Source organism: Hirsutella rhossiliensis (assembly GCF_020360975.1).
Source record: "Hirsutella rhossiliensis strain HR02 chromosome Unknown scaffold00007, whole genome shotgun sequence".
Taxonomy (NCBI): Eukaryota; Fungi; Ascomycota; class Sordariomycetes; order Hypocreales; family Ophiocordycipitaceae; genus Hirsutella; species Hirsutella rhossiliensis.
The window spans coordinates 1,668,398-1,688,350 of NW_025408673.1; the positions used below are offsets into that span (position 1 = coordinate 1,668,398).

Sequence of the window (19,953 nt, forward strand, 5' to 3'; positions counted from 1 at the left end):
CAACACCTCTTGACACCAACAGCAGGCACTGCTTCAGCCGCCGGAGATGGGACACAGAATCCTTGGAGAGTTACCGTCAAGCTGGTTGGCTTACGGCACGCCAACCCCGCGAGATGCCGCGAAGAGACGGTGAATGGGAATGCAAAAGCGGAGATAGGATGAAGCCCAGTAAGCGACTACAAGAATATTATATCCCTATTATAGAAAATCCTAGACGCCGTGAACCAGCTACAAAATGCGATCCTGCCAAGTTGAAGATTACATGTTCGAAAGACGGCCGTGGAGCCGCTGGCCCAGAACGTCCAGGTGGCCAAGATTGGCCGGTCGCTGGCGCCGGCGGAGCCGAAACGCCGTCTTTTCCCCGACCGCCTCCCGGTGACGCGGCCCTGGAGCTCGAGGTCCGTGGCAAAGACCCTCAATCCACCGATACGGCCGCCGAGGAACCGCGCGTGGTCGTATCTTCCCTTCTTCCGGTGCCGAACTGCCGCAGGACTGCCCGCCCCAGCTGGAGTGACGGGTGAAACGGGGCTGTCTCGGCTATAAGTCGTCGTCATTCACCACCGCCGACCAAGCGGCCGCCATGGTGGCCAGTTACGTAGGCCACCGGACTAGTAATCGGCGCACGGGCGCGCAAATCGCAAATCCGGAGTGAGGCTGACCGACTCTCTGCAGCGGCTGGACGCGACTTGATGGTCGTTTCCTGGGCTCTCCGCGGGTAGTTGTTGCTGTCAAAAGCGCCGCCTCGGCGTGGACAGCGACGCCGGATGTTTGCGGGAATTCTACCGCGGACTGGCCGTTCGCCTGGAAGCTGTCGAGGCCGACGGGAGACTCCTCGAGATTCCTGTCGAACTACTTGTCGTGACTCGTCATGCTTCTCGGCTTGAGCGTCCGGCGACTGGGAGCTTCGTCCTCGGGCCGCGACACTCCAGACCAAACGTCGGATAAAAACCGTCCCCGAACCTTCCCCCCGCCGCGTCCGGAAGTCGGCTTACATCTGACCCTCCCTGACGGGCGATGGCAGCCTTCTGCTGATCCGCACTCGAAGTGTCCATCGCCTCGAACAGGACGACCGCCGTCTCTCTGCCGTGAAACAACCCTCCACCATGGACGCGAGGTCCCTCGACAGCAAGCATTCATCCAGCTTCCGGAGCTAGGCCTGACACTCTTACACGGCAACGGCTTTGCCCGCCTCGAGGGTTGGTGAGGCCATCACGAGGCTCGCCATCCACACCTCCTGGCCTTGAAACCGCACGCGTCGCGAGCGCTGCTCTCCCGGGAGGCATGAACAGCGTCCCGGCACATCATTGTCCAACGGCGCTCTCCCGACAACAGCTTCTGCTTCTCCTGGCTGGCCTCCCTCCCGGCCTCGGCCGCCGGCGCTCAGACTATTCTCGCGAAATGACTGTTTGGTCGGCCATGACGACACGAGCGAGATGGCTATCATGCTGGAGTATAAAGACGAGGCTCGCTGTCCGCTGAACCATCCATGCCTCATCACCGTCATCGCTAGCATCTTCACAGCAGCTACAAGCACTAACTCTTAATTCCGCTCTCAGAATTCTGTTCGTTCGCTTGCTTTCTTAATCACACAGTCTCGGCTCCCCGCCGGCCAGGGGTCGAATAGACAAACCTCCTGGTTCAATAACAACAGCGCTTCCAAATGTATCTCAAGGCCGCTGTTCTCTCCCTGGCCCTTTTGGCTGCGGAGCTCGTGGCTGGCCACGGCGTCATTATCAAGGCTGTTGGCGACAATGGTCAAGGCCAGTCCGCGGGTCTCGGCATGGACCCCAACACGCCTCGTGACAACACGCGACGCAACTCGGGTCAGCAGGATTCCACCCGCTTCAATGGCCCGACGGCCCGGACCGTCGGCGAGACCCTCGGGGGCGGCCCCAACGACATCGAGTCGGGCACCCAGGCCATCATGGCAATGACGGGCCAGCCACTGGCCCAGGTCAAGGCCGGTGGCACGCTGACCATGACGGTCCACCAAGTCAACGCCGACGGCGCCGGCCCCTACTCTTGCATGATCAACTCGGACGCCACTGCTCAGAGCTGGCAGAAGGTAGACGTCACGACCAACCTCCCCGGCAACCGGCAAGGCCTAAACCCGCCCACCAACAAGCAAGACCAGCCTCTCAAGGTGCAGATCCCTGCCGGCCAGCAGTGCACCGGCACCGCTGCCGGCCAGCAGAACGTCTGCATGGTCCGTTGCCAGATCCCGGCCCAGGCTGGCCCCTTTGGCGGCGTTGTCCCGGTCCAGATGACCGCTGCCGCCGCCGCCGCGCCTGCCGCCGGGGTCGCCGGGACCGCCGGGACCGCTGGTGCTGCCGCCGCGCCTGCCGCCGTTGGTGCCGCTGGCGCTCCTGGTGCTGCCGGTGCAGCTGGTGCCGTTGCGGGTACTGCCGGTGCCGGTGCTGTTGGTTCCGGTAATTCTGGTGCCGGTGTTGCTGGTGCCGGTACTGCCGGTACTGCCGGTGCCAGTGTCGGTGCTGCCGGTACTGCTGGTGCCGGTACTGCCGGTGCTTCTGGTGCTGGTACTGCTGGCTCCGGTACTTCTGGTGTCGGTGCCGGTACTGTCGGTGCCGGTACTGCCGGCGTCGGTGCAGCCGGTGCTTCTGGTGCCGGTACTGCTGGCTCCGGTACTGCCGGTGTCGGTACTGCCGGCGTCGGTGCTGCCGGTGTCGGTGCTGCCGGTGTCGGTACTGCCGGCGTCGGTGCTGCCGGTGTCGGTGCTGCCGGTGTCGGTGCTGCCAATTCTGTCGGCGCCGGCGCCGGCCAGAACAACAAGCGCGCTGCCTTCATCAAGACCCGGGCTGTCGAGTTCTCTGCTTAAGCTCCGATGGACCGCGTCGACAGCTGCGCTGTCTTTTGTGTCCTTCTCTGTCGGCTCCAGCTGTGTCAATTCACATGGGCAACGGTGTGACTGCCCAACAGGCGAGGAAGTCCGTGTACAATATAGCAAGACTAGTATAATCAATGTAATACACCATGTTTTTTTTTTGAAATTATAACATAAAATCCTGTACCGTCCGAAATCTGTGGCAAGATCTGGCTAGGTCTACGAAGTAAGGTGCGGCTCCGATAGAATTCGGCGGTTACTTGACGGCAATGGAAAGATTAACTAGCCTTTACAGCGCAGTATGCAGAACCGATCAGTCGTGACCGAATCTCATCAGTCGGCGAATCTAGCTATTTTCCATCCTGCCCCTGACGCTCGTCGACTTGCCCGATCCGATAATGGTTCCCGCCGTGGTACCCTTGCGGTCAGTGGCGGTAGTTGACGCCTGCCTATTTTGAAAGACTGCTTAATACCTTCCATTGCCTTTATTGTCAGAACACGGACGAACAGTTGCGCAATTGGGACATTGACGGAACTTGAGCTGAACGAGTCGCTTTAGTTGAGCGAGCCCTCGAGAACGCTACGCAGGCACTTCCAATGGTGGGCTATACTCGGGTATCTTCGATCATCATTTGGCTAAGAAAATGCCTGAGATGCTCGACCCAGGCAAGACCCAAGTCGCAGTTGCGAGTTGTCACCCCCCGACTCGTGTCTACAACAAGCTCAGACAACCTTGGTAGCTGAGTATAAGCTTCGACTTGATTCGCCCTTTCATCGTGCCAGGTCTGGGGGATGATGCAAGGTGGGCCGGGTTTAAGCATGACGCGTTATCCCTATTCTTGAAGAAATCCCATCTCCAGATTTATTGTTTGGACTCTTTGTCCATTTTCGTGGCAAGTTGCAGTTATCCAAGTCCCTCTAATGCCCCATGGACGGTCATCTGCACCACCCACAACTCGCTGCAAAACTCCTGGAAGGTGGGCTTGCGAACAACAAATACCCAAAAAGGGGCCCTCCCGCTGCTTCGAAATCTTGCATCTGCGGCTGGTTTATGGCTGCACATGTTAAATGCTCCGATTTCATAACAACGCAAGCTCTGTGCCGTTTGCCGACTTTGATTCTTGGATGCCAACGGTCAACGCACGTGAGCACGAGCTTGCACTGTCTGTCTTTGTTTCGTCAATATGCCCAGAGTTGAACGAGGCAGATGTCCCAACGCGCCCTCCCTGGCAAGGGTTGTCTGGGCTTTAGACCTCGTGACAGATTTCCGAGTCGTTTATGGTGTTATGCCGCTGGTGAAAATCGAACACGGCATCCGCCCGGTCCATCATCTGCCTTGCTTGTTTAGCTGCCGAATGAATGCACTTCTGCCGCAGTAAGGAGTCGCCGAAACAGGCTCTGAACACGTCACAATAGGCAGCAACCGAGAAAATGCGTCTATTGAGGCGGGTTGCCTTGGAGACTGCTTCGCGCGAGTTCTACCGTCTCCCAGGCCAGCAGAAACCCCTTTTCCTTCCCGCCGTCACTGAACTCTGCAGCAAACCTCCTCTCACTCCCAACCTTGTCCTGGGTCAACAACAGTCTGGGAAACCTCGAAAAGACGCGTCCAGAGTCCATCTGGGCCGCGTCAGTCGCCGCCATGGTCCTGAGCCGCCTGCCAAGCGAGCTCTTGCTCGCCATCATGCAAGCCCTCGACCATCCTCGCGACCTCGCGGCCCTCGTCAAGGCATCGCCCTTGTGTTGTCGACTCTACTTTGCCGCGCCCTCACTCGTCGTCTCCTGTATCCTCCGAAATGCCATCCAGCCAGACGCCCTCCATGATGCTCTTGCCGTCTTACATGCCCCGTGGACGCCAGACCCCGGCGCGCTCAGCTGGGCCAGGCCTTCCCGGGAGCCGCTCAGGGCTTGTCTCGAGCAGTACTTTGACAAGGCCAAACCCTTTGCCTTCCCAAGTGAGTGGAAGGACCTGATGGCTCTGGATCGACTCCTTTTTCGCGCCACCTACTTTGTCAACGACTACTCGTCTGAAGCAAGGATGGTTCTGTTTAGTGATGGCGGGGCGGACCCCTCGGCCCCCCTGTCGCCCACAGAGCTTGCACGCTTCCAACGAGCCTTCTTTCGCTACGAGCTCTACTCCCGCCTTTTCCCTCCTGACTGCCGGGAGGCCAACTACTCGCTTGAGCCGGCGCAGGAGCAGTTTGATAGGTTCCTGGCTCGGATCGAGCCCTGGGAGGCAGAGGAGATGAGCTGCGTCCATTGCTACTATACCTCCCTCATCGGCAAACTCGTCGACGACATGGAAGACGGGGCTGTCGGAAACGTTCACTCTTATGACGGTGTGTGCCATCTCTCCGATCTCATACTCTCGCCCGCAGCAACAGAACGCTTGGAGCGCGGTCTCTCGTTGACTGAGGATAACTTGGACGCTAATTTTTTCCCCATCACGTCCTTGTTCCCCGGGGATTGGGACGACGATGCGTATGACGAGAGGCACCAGGACAAGCTGGTTCTCTTTGAGAACCTCGAAGACACCGATCTCGATCTCTTTTCCGAGGACAGCAAATCCCAGTCAGCGGGCTACGTCAGCTACCTTGCCTCCCTCGGCTGCGCTTTCATCCATGACCTTGCCGTCATTAACACGAGATCGCAACTCACAGAACTGATCCGAGCCAACGCGCCCAACGTGCGGGACTTTCTCCCCGAGGCCCTGGTTTGCGCCCCCGCTGGTGGCCCTGGCGGTATCGTTGTGCCAGCCGGGATTGGAGACAACGACGCTCGCTATGCAAATGCGGGCTGGAAGCTGTTCAAACGCTCCGAGCACGACTGTTACTTTAGCATTGACGACGACGATGGTCTCATGCACTGTCCCCTCCGCGAACGAGCGTACGTTTTCTGGGATGCGCAAAGAATCGGCGTGGGCGCCGTCACAGACAGCCTCCGAAAGGCAAAGCGTCCAGATCCAGAGACGGTATTCACCACGTTCGACCGGAGCGGGCGCGTGAGCGTCGAGCAGCGGCTCGAGGGCGTCTGTCTCCCCAAAGGGCTGATGGAGCTGTTCATCTTGCAGTATGGCTCGACCTTTCTGTGGCCACCGCTGTTGACGTCGTGGAACGAGTTTCGCGGAGTCATGAGGGAAGACTCTCCCGAAATGTAAGCGTCGCCTTCGGAAACATGATTCTACGACGATGTGCGAAAGTCCCTGAGCGTTGGTTGGCCTGGTGCTCTTCTCCGGTATCTGCATCAGTGGGTGGGGAGGTAAGGGGGTAAGGGGGTTGCGGTTGACTTGCCCTGGCTTGACAGGCCATTGGTACTATCACGACTGGAGATCGGGGGCCCGTATGGGGCAGGCAGGATTGAGGATTCATGGCTTCGTGTATTTCTTTGTTCATATTGGCCGTCATGATCAGCCAAGAGCCGGCAGCAACGAGGTGATGATGGCTTAGCTCTAGAGGCGAAGAGCGTCTTGAGTCTGAACATGTAGCCTCGCAGCCTTTTCGTCTAGTGCTCGCTCTATAGTTAACGGTTACACAACTCGGGCCTCTCCGGAGAGTCGTCTGGCAGAGTCTCGGCAGTCCGTGTCGCCCGTCCGTGTCGCCCGTCCTTTCGAGAGCGCGCTGCGGGCGTTGTTGGCTGAGGTGCTGAGGTGCCGTCGACGCCTTGAGCTGGCAGTGGAACGACCCTCTGTATTACCCCTGTATTGCCCCTGTATTGCCCCTGTATTATTACCCCTGTACCTAAAAGATCGCCTGTGGGGCTCATTGGCTGGCCACCGCCCGCCATGCCTTACTGGGGCTAGGCCAGCTCAGGGTCCTGCCGAGCAAGACTTTCCTTTCTTCCCCTCCAGGCAATCCGACGACGTGCCTCGAATCCCCCGCTCCGCGCTGCCTCGGTTCCCCTCCTCTCTTCCCTTTCCCTCCCGTCCATCCATCCATTCATCTGCTCCGTCGCCGCCGCCCATGTCGACTCGCCGCCGCGCCATCCCCGCCTCTTGCTCGACCTCAGCCCCGGCACAGGGCCGCCTCATGTGCCGCCCGCACCCTTGACCTTTCCGGCAAGCGACTTTTGAGTCTTTGCGCTTGCTGCCCTTTGGGGACGAAGAAAGACTTGAGTTGGCTGCACTGTCCAGCCATCTTTGATTGGTACCGGTTGCCGAGGATCCTCGTGCAACAGGACTCTCACTTTTGTCGGAATCGCTTCTTCCAGGACCGGCTTGTTCTTGCTTAGCGACGGGACAAACCCCCACGACGCTCGGCGCGATACCCTCGCATACGCGTGCCAACGAGTGCCGCCAAGCATCAATCGCCATAGAGCCAAACACTGGACGAGACACTCGCCATGCAGCCACACGAGCACAACCCCCCGCCCGCCAAGGACAGCTTCGGTGACCCCGTCGCGCACTCGGCCAACGATGACACCGCCGGCCTCCCTCCGCCGTATCGTCGCTCCGCCGCCTCGACCGCCGCCGACGACGACAGCCACCGCGGCGCCGTCTCCCCCCTGCCCCCCCCCTCCGACGCCGAGGCCGCCGCCGCCGGCCAGGGCCTCGACCTGCTCGACGCCCGCCCCGCGCGCTGGTACAGCTACCTGGCGACGGCCGACTTCTGGCTCGTCGTCGGCATCGGCCAGGTGCTGGCGCTCTGCATCACGGCCACAAACACCTTCACCACGCTGCTCACCGCCGCCGACTTCAAGGCCCCCGCCTTCCAGACCTTCTTCAACTACGCCTTCCTCGCCCTCGCCTACAACGCCCTCTTCCTCGCCCGCGACGGCCCCGCCGCCTGGGCCCGCGCTGCCCGCCGCGACGGCTGGAAGTACTTCGTCATGGCCTTCCTCGACGTCGAGGGCAACTACTTCACCGTCCTGGCCTACCAGTATACAAACATCCTGTCGGCCCAGCTGCTCAACTTCTGGTCCATTGTCTGCGTCGTCACCGTCTCGGCCCTGCTGCTGCGCGTGCGCTATCGCCTTCCCCAGCTGCTCGGCATCGTCGTCTGCTGCGGCGGCATGGGCATCCTGCTCGCCTCGGACCACATGCTGAGACGCAACGGCGGCCCCGGCCCCGACATGCTCAAGGGCGACCTGTTCGGCCTGCTGGGCGCCACCCTCTACGGCGCCAGCAACGTCCTCGAGGAGTGGCTCGTCAGCAAGGCGCCCATGCACCACGTCCTCGCCTTCATCGGCCTGCTCGGCATGCTCATCAACGGCGTCCAGGCCGCCATCTTCGACCGCGCCTCCCTCGCCGCCGCCCGCTGGTCCGGCCCCGTCGCCGCCTGGCTCGTCGGCTACACCCTCTGCCTCTCCCTCTTCTACACCCTCGCCCCGCTCATCCTGCGCATGGGCAGCGCCGCCTTCTTCGACATTTCGCTCCTCACGGCAAACTTCTGGGGCGTCATCATCGGCGTCCGCGTCTTCGGCCTCGCCGTCCACTTCCTCTACCCCGTCGCCTTTGTCTGCATCGTCGTCGGCCTCGCCATCTACTTCCTCTCCGGCAACGTCCTCGGCGACTCGCGCAAGCCCTGGCTCGGCCGCAACCAGGAGGCCGGCGTCGCCGGCGTCGGCACCGCCAAGCTGCGCGCCATCAACGCCGCCCGCGCCGCTGCCGCCCAGGCTCCCGAGGAGGGCATCCGCTCGGGTGCTGACACCGCCGCCGTCGATGCCGAGTCCCAGCCCGCCCAGCTGCGGGGACTTCTCCGCCTCCGTGGCCTGTTCAAGTCGGAGTGAGCAAGACGTTTTACCTCGTGGGCTGAGCAGGAGGCTCCCTTATTGGGTGAAGCAGCAGGTGGGTCGGGGAAAGACACATCATATGAGGTCTGTGCGATTGCATTCAGGTCGGCATATGGGAAGGACGAGGCATTCGATCAAGGCGTTGCACATGCACAGGATGTAGAAGGAGCCAGATGTAGAAAATAGAGCCCCGGTTAGAGGCGCCGCCAACACAACCCACTCCATCGCGAAAAGACTCATACATGATACGGAAGCGGTCATGCTTTGGACTTTACATTCTCACCAATCCCCTCTCCGTCTTTCGAGTGCACCCAGCCCGGCATGCCGGCTAATCGAAAAGGCAACCAGACACAGCGCCAAGCGTCGAGTACGTCGACCCACGCATCAAGTCAAAACACAACAAGCCCACCGAGGCACGACCATGTCCCAAGTCTGTATCCAGCCATGCTCAGAAACAAAACGAAAATAAACAATAAACAACAAAAAAAAATTGGGATAAAAGGAACAAGGGGTGGCATCTCCCCCTCCCCCACTCCTTGAAGACCATAGCGCCCGCCCGCAGAGGGTATAACATCATTCCATTCCGTTGGTCGACATTCCATCCTCTGGAGAAAACCGCAAGCACGGCAGACCAAAGTAAGTAGACAAGAAAAGGCCAGGGTAAAGAAAAAGTGTGCAAAAATAAGGCAAAATACAGCCGTCGAGGACGGTACGGTCTCCCCTCGGCAAACGTGGCCTGTCGAGTCCCGAGCCGGCCTAGGCGCTCTTGCAGCCCGCGCCGGCATTGGCCCTCACCACGCCCGCCACCACAGCAGCAGCAGTAGCAGGTCTTCCACACCCGCCGCCGCCGCCGCCGGCGTCCTTCTTGACCAGCCCGATGCGCCGGTCGTGGTCGCTGCGGAGCTGCTTCTGGCCCATGACGACGAGCATCTTCTCCTCGAGGCCCTCGACGAAGCACACGTCGCCCATGCGGAACTTTTCCCGGATGCCCTCGACGCTCGCCGCCGGCATCGCCCTCGCCGCCAGCGGCTCCGGATACAGCGGCGGCGGCCACAGGATCCGCGCCGCCTCTTCGTCCGTCATGGGCGCCTCGTCCGCGGCTGCCGTCATCACGTGAGACTGCTTGGGCGGCACGGTGTGAGGCGACCGTGGCGAGTTCACGGGCGGCTGTCGCGGCTGGGGAGGGCCTTCCGTGCCGCAGTGCGGATTGCTCTCGCTCTCGACGTATCTCGGTGGCTCGGCGCTCGGCTGCCCTGGCAACTCATGCGCCAGCGGTGTCGACGTCCCATCGATGCTGATGGTGTCGTCGTCGGACTCGGGCTCGGACTCGGAAACGTCGCTCTCATCGTCGCTCTGCAGCGTCACCGCGTCCAGATCCGCTCTCACCCCCGGCCCCTCGCTCTTCATCTGGTCCGAGACAGTTTTCAGCACCTTGCCGTCGTCCAGGTCGTCCACCGGCTCTCTGCTGGAGCCGCCGCGGGCCCGATCTCCGCGGAGAAACTTGCGCACGAGATCTCCCTCGTGCCCCTGGTACGTCTGGTAGAAGCCCCTATTGGTCCGCGCAGCGGCCTGTAAATCGTCGACGTCGTCGAGCTCGTCGAGAATCTGGAGGCGGACGCCGTCCGGTAGCTCTTGGGCGACGGTGTAGGCTCGGTCCAGGGCAGCCATGCGCTCCAGCCCAATCTCCGCCGCCGGTTGCGGCTCGTCCATCTGGTGCTTCGACAGAGCCCAGCCATGGCTCTTGCAGCTGATATCATGCAGCGTCAGTCCCGCGATGCTGTCGTAGATGTCGGCAATGGCGGCCCGGAAGGACGGACCCGGGTCGCAGACGCCGCCGCGGTGCACGGGGAAAGCGGGGCTCGGCATTCGGCGCAGCACGTCAATCATCTGCGCGAGGCTCCTGGGCCTCGGCTCGGCCTCTGGCAGATGCAGCAGTACCGAGGGATGCACAATCTGGGGCAAGAGGTCCATTTCGTTGAATCCGAGCATCATCCACCCCAGGTTTGCTGCGTCGCAGCTGTGGTTGCCTTTGGGGCACCGCGGCGAGCTTGTCAGGGCCGCAGCCGGCCTCGGGGTCATGGCCGGCTCGTTGAGGCGGTTGCGGGGATCCGTGGGGGGAACGCGCTCTGGTTCCAAGCCGGCGTCCCGGGCCGGTGTGTGAATGTATTCTTGGATGGTGCCGGTACAGCAGGCGTAGACTTGGGCGACCTTGGCGCAGCGCACATCCCAAATCTTGTCTTTGATCTTTTGGGGCCACGGCTTGCTCTGCAGGTCCTTTTCGTCGACGAGGTCGAGGATGGCGCTCTTGGACATGCGGGTGAAGAGCTGGCGCACGCCAAAGGCGTAGCTGATGGCGAGGAGGCCGTCGGGCATGTTTTCGGCGCCCTTGTGCATCCACTGCGGGAGCCACCTGTGCTCGACGACAATCTCGAGGGGCGAGGTGCTCTTGTAGCGCATGGAGCACTCAGCGATGGCGACGAACTGGTCGAAGCCGACCTCGCGCGGCACCATTTCGTTGTGCATGTGCGCGGCGTGCAGGAGCACCTCCATCGACCCGAGACGGTTCACCTCGCGTTGGGGCATGCGGTACAGCTTGACCTCGGACCCGTCCGTGCAGACGTAGCTGGTCGGCGGCGGGGGCAGCTGCTCGGAGATGTCCTCGGCTTCGTGGAGGTGAAGGCTGGCGGCGTGGCCCGAGAACATGCGTGCAAAGATGGGCGACGTCTCGGCCAGCATGTACGAGGAGACGCGGAAGCGCAGGACAGGCTCGTCGGCGGCCTGGTCGGCGGCGAGGTTGGCGAACTCGAGAATGGCGTCGCCGCGAGGAGAGATATCGAGGCCCTGGACGGGCCTCGACGGGGAGATGCCCGACTCGGCACACTGAAGAAGGCGGCGGATCTCGCTTAGTTCCTGCTTTACCTTTTCGTAGTCCCGAAAGCGAATCTCATATCGAGGAAACTGTCGGTGTGTCAGTGTCCTTGTCGTGGGCGCAGATGACGGGGGGGGGGAGGGGTGGCTCACAAACTGGGGGTCGGCGGAGCGGATGCTGGTAACGCTGGCGTTGCGCATGCGGTGCACCGCCTCACGCCGGAACCTTTTGCTGTTGAAGAGCAGATCGACCATCTCGGGGGTGGCGTCTCGCTCATAGCTCTTGTATGTGTCGGCGAGGCTGGCTTGGAAGGCGTCGGCCATGGCCTCAAGGCAGTTTTTCAGCTCGCCAATGGCCACGAGGCGCGACTCGTAGGCCAACGAGGGCCTCGGGCCGCCCCCCGTCACCACCTCGGCCAAGCTGCGGCCGCTGAAGGAGCTGCGACTATCGGGGGCGGCGGCGGGGGGCGAGTCCATGGACGAGTCTCGGCGGGTCAGGGAGCCGTCGACGCCGGCGACGCTGGAGAGGGTGCGAACGGGGCGGATCTCGTCCTGGAGGATGGCGTGGCAGAGGGAGGAGCAAGTGTCCTTGTGCTTGCTAAACTCATGGTAGGCAGCGTCGACGTGGCTGGGGCTCGAGTGGATGGAGCGGACGCGCTGGACGAGGGCCTGAAGCTTGCGGCAATTGGTCTCGTGAGACTCGTTGAAGGAGCTCGAGTCGGTGCGGCGTAGGCGGAGGGACTGGTCGTAGGGGTCTAGTTCGCCGGGTGAGGAGCGCGGCTGCAGAGCTTGCATGAGCTGCGAACCAGAGACGAAGAGAGGCCCGGGCTAGGGTAAGGGGTAGGGAGCAGACAGGACATACTGTGCCATTCTTGTCGTCCTTGGCCGAGTTTCTCAGCGGATTCCGCCTCAAGGCACTGGGGAGGCGCCACATCTTGGCCGAGCCGCCAGAGGGAGAGGAGGAGAGACCCCCTCCACTCGAGGTCCTATGCATTGCGTCGCGCCCCATGAGCAGTGATGCAGGCGCTCGGGCAGGGAGGGGAGGTGGTGAGCGTCGAGGAGCAAATGGCGATGGCTCTGTCAAACGTGCGTGTCGAGAGGGACGGCGGCGGGTGGCACCATGGTCAAGGCGGCCGGGCGAGAGGGGGACGACTGAGACTCAACAGCAGAGAGGAAGGGACGAGGATGGCAACGAGAACCGGCCGTGCGACGGGAAAATGCCCAACCAGACTGTGACCTGTTGGCTCGGGGTTCCCACGACCGAGACGGGGGAGGTCGAAGCCGGGGCCGATTCGCAGGCGGCTTGATTCCCGGGCGAACAAGAGGCGTACCGAGGAACCAAGCTCGCAAGAAACAAAAGCGAAGGTCGACAGAGTCGCAGCGGTGAATCCGAGTCGAGCAAAATGGCCTGTTTGCGGGCTTGGCGGGCGACCGGCGGACGGAGAAACAAGTCGAAAAGCGACCTTGTGCGACGGTGTGATTGAGCGTTGGTGAGGGGGGGGGAGACGGCGCGCGAGGGCCACTTTGCGAGCGAAGCTTGGCTGCGCGTCGCTTTGGGTGAGGTTCGAGCGCCTGGGAGGGAGAACCGAGGGGGCAGAGACGTGAGGCGGGAGGAGACGAAGAGCGAGGCGATGTAAGACGACGAGGCGAGGCTGGAATGGGGGCGGGCGCCCAAGGGAGGGAGGCGGACGTATGTCCAAGAGGGTGTGGGAGCGGAGCAGGCCCAGGACCTTGAGAGGCGACAGTTGGGGAGAAATATGGCCGATGAGATGGGCGAGGTTGCGAAGCAGGAGAAGAAGAGACGGCGATGGTTGCAGAAGCGAAGAGATGAGATTGGACTCTGCCTCGAGGACCAGGAGAGAGAGAGAGAGAGAGAGAGAGAGAGAGAGAGAGAGAGAGAGGGCTGCTGTCGAGTCAGCGATGCAGGTATCAGGTACCTTGGGTACAGCCCAGACGTCCTGGAACCTCAGCGGAGCGGGCTAGTGCTGACACATGGTGGCTGGGCCAGGTACAGGTACCCCCAACTTGCACCCTTGCCCTGACGAGGTACTAGTGCCAAGGTATTTATTGTAGTTCTTCAGTGCGATACTGAAGAACCTGCCTAGTAGGTTCCTCAAGTTACCCAAGCAGGAAACAAGAGATGAAGAGGAGAGAAAGAAGAAGAAGAAGAAAAAGAAGAAAAAGAAGACGAGTAAGCATCCGTGTCCAAGAGATGTACTGCACACGAAACGCGCAGACGAGGAGGTTGCAGTGCGTTTGCCCGAGTCTGCCCTCCCACGAGGCACCCGAGGTGGGGCCACAAGGGGCTCCATTCCGCCGAGGCCACAGTGGGGGGGTTCCAGGTACGAATAGCGGTACTCTCCAGGGCTCTCCAGGGCGAGAGAAGAAGTCCCCGCTTGTGTCTCTCGGCAGAACCGTCTACGAATACCTAGGTACTCTGTACATTGCGTCCTGCATACCTTCGATCCCCGGGGGCCGCTTGGTTCCTCTGCGCTACACGTCAATAGTATGGGGACTCTGGGGTCCGGGGGCATGGTCCGTCTAAAAAAGGGACCAACGCCTCCAGCTGCAGCACCAACACACCAACACCACCAACACCACCAGCACCACCAGCACCACCAACACTCGCCACCGTCTCTCAATGAGGCACAATGGCCCTGGAACCATTGCTTCCTTCTTCCGCCCCTGGACCTTTCATATGTGGGCCGCGACGTCGGCCCCAAGAATGCCTCTTCCCACCCGGTGTCCCAAAACAAGCAAGGCTTGAAGGCATTAAGCATGCAGTTCCAGGGGAACAAACACGTGCCAGCCCAAACCAACCACGTCATCGCCTCTCTCTCCGAGTCTCACTTTTCTCTCTCTCCATATTTGTTCTGTAGGTACTGTAGTGGCTGTAGTGGATGTAGTGGCTGTAGTGGCTGTAGTGGCTGTAGTGGCTGTAGTGGCTGTAGTGGCTGTAGTGGCTGTAGTGGCTGTCCACTGTACTGTACCGAGTAACTTACTCCTCCGTACGTGCACAAGCCATGTCTCAAACCCCCAACTTCAGCCGCAGCGGCACCCAAGCCACCAAGGCTCGCACAGCCACGCCCCTCGTGACCGCTTCCCCCAAACGTCTTCTTCGACGACTCCTCGAGTCCTCATCCATACGTACCAGACTTCAACCGCCGTGTCTCGCATCGCACCGAGCCAGAGACACCGGAGCATGCCGGATCGACACCCGCGCCCCAAATCTGCAAATCACCTCAAAAACAAGTCAACTCGCCATCTATATATATCCCCTGTGCTCTGTTTGTTTCGTGATATCTCTGTCCATGCTTTTCGTAACCACCCTTCTATGCCGCTTTCAACCTTCGCCGGCCAATCTTGGGCGGTGGAAGAATAACAAAAAAAAGGGACTGCTGCCCTGCCTGTCGCCATGCAGCATGCGGCACATGTCCATGCAAAACTCCGGCAACCTGATCCCTGCCAATGTACGTGCCACTCGCAGGCCACGGCCATCCTTTCCGCTGCGAGCTTGACCATCAGACTGCCACACATCACAAAGTAATACATACACATGCCACTTCGTACTCGACACGGGAGCCGACTCGTTGCATCATGTCCAAACACCCCTCCGCGGACCTTTCTCGTCTGACAGGCGTCTTCCAAGTGTCGAACACTTGGCCTATCCAACACGGTTCATACGTTCCCAAGTCACCTTCACAAACGGCACGCTCGCGTCCATGGCCGTACAATTCAGGCTTCTAGTCGTATCACGTCATCCGAGGGCAGGTGAGTCGTCGACGTGCAGCGTCGTGAGGCCCCCGCGCCCGCCCCGAGCTCTCCATGCGCCCGTGTCGCGCGTACCTCAGACCTCTCTGGCGTGCGACCTCAGCCGCCCTTTCGCTCCGACTCGTGCTTCGGGGGCTGTTCGGCGTGCCCCTGCTGGCCAGCCGCGTTGGCAGCCTTCTTCTTCCCCTTGCCGGCCTTTTGCCAGCCGCCGTCGCTCTCGCTCTTGGCCCCCCGTACGTGTCCGTTGACGCGGGGGCTCATGGCCTTCGAGACCGGCACCGAGGCCTTTTCTGGCCTTTGCGCTCGGTCGTCTTCGTAAACTGCAATGCGTCTCTCCGTCGGCGTCGGCGCCCCCTCGTCAATCTCCGCGTCGGCGGGGCGCCCTTCATTCCGCGCGTCTGGCTTGGCCGGAAGCCAGAAGCCGTCATTCTGTCGAACGGCGTTGGGAGACGATGCCCCGGCCTCGTACACGGGAGAAAGGTGGGCCGAGTCGATGACTGTCGGCTTGTTGGCGCGCTGGTCGCCGATGGCGAGGTCCAGAGGGGCAATCACGCCGTTCTGGGGCTGCCGTGACATCCAGCGCTGCCTCGCCGACGGCGAGAGGCGAGCAGGGCTGCCGTTGGGCGTCGTTTCCTGTTGATAGCCTTTAGGGCTGATGTGCTGCGCGGCCATCAAGGCCACTCGCTCGCGAAAAGACGCGTCGTCCGATGTGGGGGGCCCCACGGAGGGTGTGCTGCTGCCGTTGACAACCATGGGGAGCTGCTCGGCGGCTGACCCCGGGGAGGGGATCGATGGCGCCTCGGCCGTGAGCGACATCGAGTCAGAACCGCCATTGACCCAGGCCGCCTGGTCGAGATCGGCAGTGGCGACCAGATTCTCCTCTGGTTGCAGGGACTCCCTCCTCGATGCTTGCCGCTGGCCCGACACGGCACTTGCCTTGAGGCAAGACCCATTGACCACAAGCGGTCGGGACGAGTTCTTGCCATGGTTGGATGGCGACGCCGCAGATGGCAGCGAGGCTGCTGGTGTGCCGACCGAAAAGGCACGCATATGTCCGAGGGGCGACGGCGACCTCGACGCCCGCTTCATCCTCCTGTCCAAGATGGTCTGCGGGAGCTGGTCCGTGGAGAGCCTCCTCCTGCCGGGGCCGGTGGACGCGGCCGCGAGATCGCCAAAGGCAATACCGTTGGAGAGACCTTGGGGCGGCGGCGTCGGCTGCTGCTGCTGTTGAGGCTGGGCATGCCCGGCGAGGCTGGACTCCCGGGCCTGGAAGAACCCTGCCGACCTGCCGTCGTCCTCGGACGACTCGGGCGACTCCGAGACGGCCTTTGGTGTCTCGTCAAAGTCGGCGTCGTCCGGCATGAAGCTGGGGATGGGTACTCCGTGGGCGTTCTTGGGCGCGTAGGCGGAAGCGCTCGTCGGCGTCTGGCTTCCGCGATGGTAGGCGGTTTGGGAGTAGGCTGCCGAGGGCGACCGCGACGCTGGCTGAGATTGCGACCTAAGCGAACTGCTAGACGCCGAGGCACCGGTGTCGGTCGTGACCGTCGACCGTTGCAGCGAACGGCGAAACTCCTGGCCCGACCCGCCCGTGGTGGCGGGAGACGACGGGTAGGTCCCGTAGCCCACGCCGGCCACCTGCGGGTAAAACGCGTGGCCGATGCTCATGTTGTAGAGGGCGTACAGATCGGGTCGGAGCGTGGTGCCGACTGGGATGTTGTCGAAGGAATTCGTCCGGGCGCGGTCCGACGGCTGCTGGCCCGGCGCTGTGCCTGTCGGCACCCGCTGATGACCCATGGCCTGGGACTGCTGGAGAAAGCCGGGGGACTGCGCAAAGAGCTGCAGCTGGCGCATGTTCTCCTGGTACGCCATCTGCGTCATGAGATCCTGCTGCGCGTACTGAAACTGGAAGTGCGGGTTCTGGTACCACGTCATGTCCTGCTGCATGCTCACGGGCGCCATGAAGACGCCGTTGTCATACGTCGGCACGCTCGACGACGCTCTCCTGCTGGAGCCGCCGCCTGCTGCAGCGCCCCCTCCTCCTCCGCCCCCCCGGTGGAAGTTGGCGTTGTGACGCCCTCCCCTGTAGGCGCCGCGACCACCTCGGCCCGAATGCGTCGAGTGCGTTTGCGAGGAGCTGCGCAGCAGGACCGGGCGAGACTGCTGTGCCGGGCGGGTCCATACCCTCTCCTCCTCCTTGGGGTAGACGTACTGCTCGCACGCCTCGCTCAGCTTGGCGGCCGAGATGAGGTCAAACGCCCTTCGAAGCTCCAGATGCAGGCCCCGAAAGGCATATTCATCGGCGGTATTACCGAGATTTCGGGACACGTTGAAGGGCTCTTCGACGCAGAGCTGATTGTTCAACTGATAGTTCCACTTCTTGTCTACCTTGGTGATTAGCTTTCCCTGCCGGACGGACAGGACGTGCTTGTCGTAGTCGAACTCGTGCGCGTAGAAGCGAAAGAACTGGAATAACAACTCGGGCACCGACGACTTGTTCTTGCTTCCGTACCCCCGAATCTTCTTGAGATTGTCGGCAAAGTCGCTCACAGTCCCGTCCGGCTTGGGAAGCTTGTGTGGAAGCCGGTGCAGCGCGGGAAGCACGGGGGGGCTCCGGACCTGGAGAAACGCAATGATGAGGCATATCCACGTGTACGAGCTCAACGTGCCACCGAGACCTGCCATGACGATTAGCGCCAGTCTCGCCAGAGGTATCCGAGGGGCGGTCACGCGAGTCGCGCAGCACCGCATATCTTACCAGCATCATTGACGATCCTCCTCCGGGTCCAATACTTGATGATCATGGCGAGCTGCCGCACGCGGGGGTCAGCCTCGACGTACGTCCGCACCATCCGGGTGTTCTCGAGAGCGAGGGTATTGTTGACGTTCATGTCGCAGGCCAGGCCCAGCTCGGGGTCCCAGATCTTGACAATGGGCACCTTGGCGGCCGATATGCACACCACCTTTTCCATTCCACCTGCGAGAGCATCGTCAGCGGGACCGTACCGGCGAGGGACCGTGGGATCGGGGCGTGGGTACGTACGGCGGGCGAGGAGATTGGCTATCATGCAGACGCCTTCCAGCTCGTGCCACGGGGTGGTGATGCAAATGTCCACTAGAGAAACAGCGTCGTCAGCTATGTTCTTGTCTTGCATGCTGCGCCATTGATGCGGGAGGGGCAAGGGGGCGCGTACCGTCAGAGTCGTCGGAGCAGAGCAAGTTGCCCGAAGAACCAAAAAGATGGACCCGTATGTCGTGACCCGGCCATTCCACGTTGAAAATCCTCTCCAGCTTGCCGACCAATTTCTTCCTGTTGGCCTCGACGGCGTCGGTGGGCAATAAGCGGTCGAAAATCTCGCGCACGTCTGTATTTAACCTTCGCTCCTCGTCCTCGGACAACTTGCTCTTGACGTTGCGCAGGTCAAGCTTCTCCAAGCGGTCGCTGCCCACCGAGTAGGGTATTCTTCGCCTCGAGTTCATCTGCGCCGTCTCATACTTGCATCCGCCAAAGCGCGGTGGCAGGGGCCGCAGCGAGGGCAGGGTGCTGTTCGTCTCCGAGTACGCCGAGCGTGGCGAGTGGCTGTTTGGGACGGGGGGGGACGGGCCGCGGGATTCAAACGAGAACTGGCGGGCGTGCTGGTGGGGCGTCGAGGGCACCGAGCTCGAGTGGGACTGGCCCTGGGCTGAGGCGGCGGCGGTGGCGGCGGCGGTCGAACGCTGCGAGACGCTCGTCGACGACTCGGCGGCGAGCTGCTTGGCAGGCATCCTGGGCGGAGGGTCCTTGGATGCTATAACCGGGTGGCTCTTGTCCTGGTTGTTTTGTGACCTGCTCCCATGGCCTCCAGCTGCGGCTGCCTTCCCGGCCTGGGCGTCCTTGAGCGACACCTTGCTAGAGGATCGCGACCTCGACCCGGCGTGGACGTGGGGGGCCGACACGACGGGGGGGAGGGGCGGCGTCTGAAGGCCACCTCCTCCGCGGCTGGGCGAGACAAGCTTGTTGTAGTGGAGGAGCTGAGCGTGGTAGATGTTGGACTGCTGGGGGAACAGGAAGGGCAGGAAGTCGAGGTGGGAGCCCAAGGAGGCGGCGGCGGGGGCGGGGGCAATAACGGGGTCCGGGGAGCCGTCCGAGGCTATGAGGGACGCCGGGGAGGTGACAGCCGAGGTGGCGGCCGTGGACCAGGAGCTCGAGTGAAAAGAATGCCGGGGTTCAGACGTCGATGCCCGGGCGTCCATGAGGCGGGAGGGCCTCGGGCGGGGGAGGGGGAGCGAGGACGAAGAGCAGGAGCGTCGACGAGGGCGGGACGGGTAGCGGGAGGTGGAGAGGACTGGTTATGTAAATTCGTATCGAGTCGCGGCGGCGTGGAGGAGTGGGAGGAGGGCCTTGTTGCGAGGACTGAGGGGCTCTTGTATCGAAGCGAGACGAGAGGGAGCGGGTAGGCGAGAGCGGCTTCGTCGTGGCCGGCAATGGCGGAACTTGGGCGAGAAGCTACTCGCAGGCGTCGGCGGCCACGGCTGCCCACACGTCGTGGGCGTTGGGAGGAAAGGCGGCTCGGGTTGGCGACTTGCAAGCAAGGCAAAGCGGCCGAGGTCGATCAGAGGCGCGGAACATGGGACACAGGTGCGTGGGCGCAGCGTAGCAAGGTGCAAGTAGCGGCTCCTCTGGCAGCGCGCTTCGAGAGGAACGAAACGAACGAGTTGCGTGATAATGATGGGGTGGCGCTGCGACGACGGAGATCGGTCGGGGGTGTCAC

General features: G+C 62.0%; 5 protein-coding genes across 5 annotated transcripts; 3 read left to right on the forward strand and 2 right to left on the reverse strand.

Moving 5' to 3' along the window:
* Positions 1-1,660: 1,660 nt before the first annotated feature.
* Positions 1,661-2,836, forward strand: HRG_06905 (CAS1 protein; the record flags this gene model as incomplete). The annotated part of the gene is made up of 3 exons (XM_044865376.1): positions 1,661-2,324; positions 2,385-2,513; positions 2,610-2,836. 3 exons carry the CDS (start codon positions 1,661-1,663, stop codon positions 2,834-2,836), a joined length of 1,020 nt encoding a protein of 339 aa, XP_044719338.1.
* A 1,645-nt stretch (positions 2,837-4,481) lies between these two features.
* HRG_06906 (uncharacterized protein) lies at positions 4,482-5,254 on the forward strand (the record flags this gene model as incomplete). Its single annotated transcript, XM_044865377.1, has 2 exons — positions 4,482-5,178; positions 5,235-5,254. The coding sequence occupies 2 exons, from the start codon at positions 4,482-4,484 to the stop codon at positions 5,252-5,254; spliced, it is 717 nt and encodes a 238-aa protein (XP_044719339.1).
* Positions 5,255-7,177: 1,923 nt separating this feature from the next.
* Positions 7,178-8,563, forward strand: HRG_06907 (solute carrier family 35 domain-containing protein; the record flags this gene model as incomplete). The annotated part of the gene is made up of 1 exon (XM_044865378.1): positions 7,178-8,563. The coding sequence occupies one exon, from the start codon at positions 7,178-7,180 to the stop codon at positions 8,561-8,563; it is 1,386 nt and encodes a 461-aa protein (XP_044719340.1).
* Positions 8,564-9,322: 759 nt separating this feature from the next.
* Positions 9,323-12,368, reverse strand: HRG_06908 (uncharacterized protein; the record flags this gene model as incomplete). The annotated part of the gene is made up of 3 exons (XM_044865379.1): positions 9,323-11,524; positions 11,588-12,232; positions 12,297-12,368. The coding sequence occupies 3 exons, from the start codon at positions 12,366-12,368 to the stop codon at positions 9,323-9,325; spliced, it is 2,919 nt and encodes a 972-aa protein (XP_044719341.1).
* Positions 12,369-15,304: 2,936 nt separating this feature from the next.
* On the reverse strand, positions 15,305-19,435 carry HRG_06909 (cid1 family poly A polymerase domain-containing protein; the record flags this gene model as incomplete). The annotated part of the gene is made up of 5 exons (XM_044865380.1): positions 15,305-17,107; positions 17,156-17,880; positions 17,961-18,179; positions 18,246-18,317; positions 18,397-19,435. The coding sequence occupies 5 exons, from the start codon at positions 19,433-19,435 to the stop codon at positions 15,305-15,307; spliced, it is 3,858 nt and encodes a 1,285-aa protein (XP_044719342.1).
* Positions 19,436-19,953: the final 518 nt, after the last annotated feature.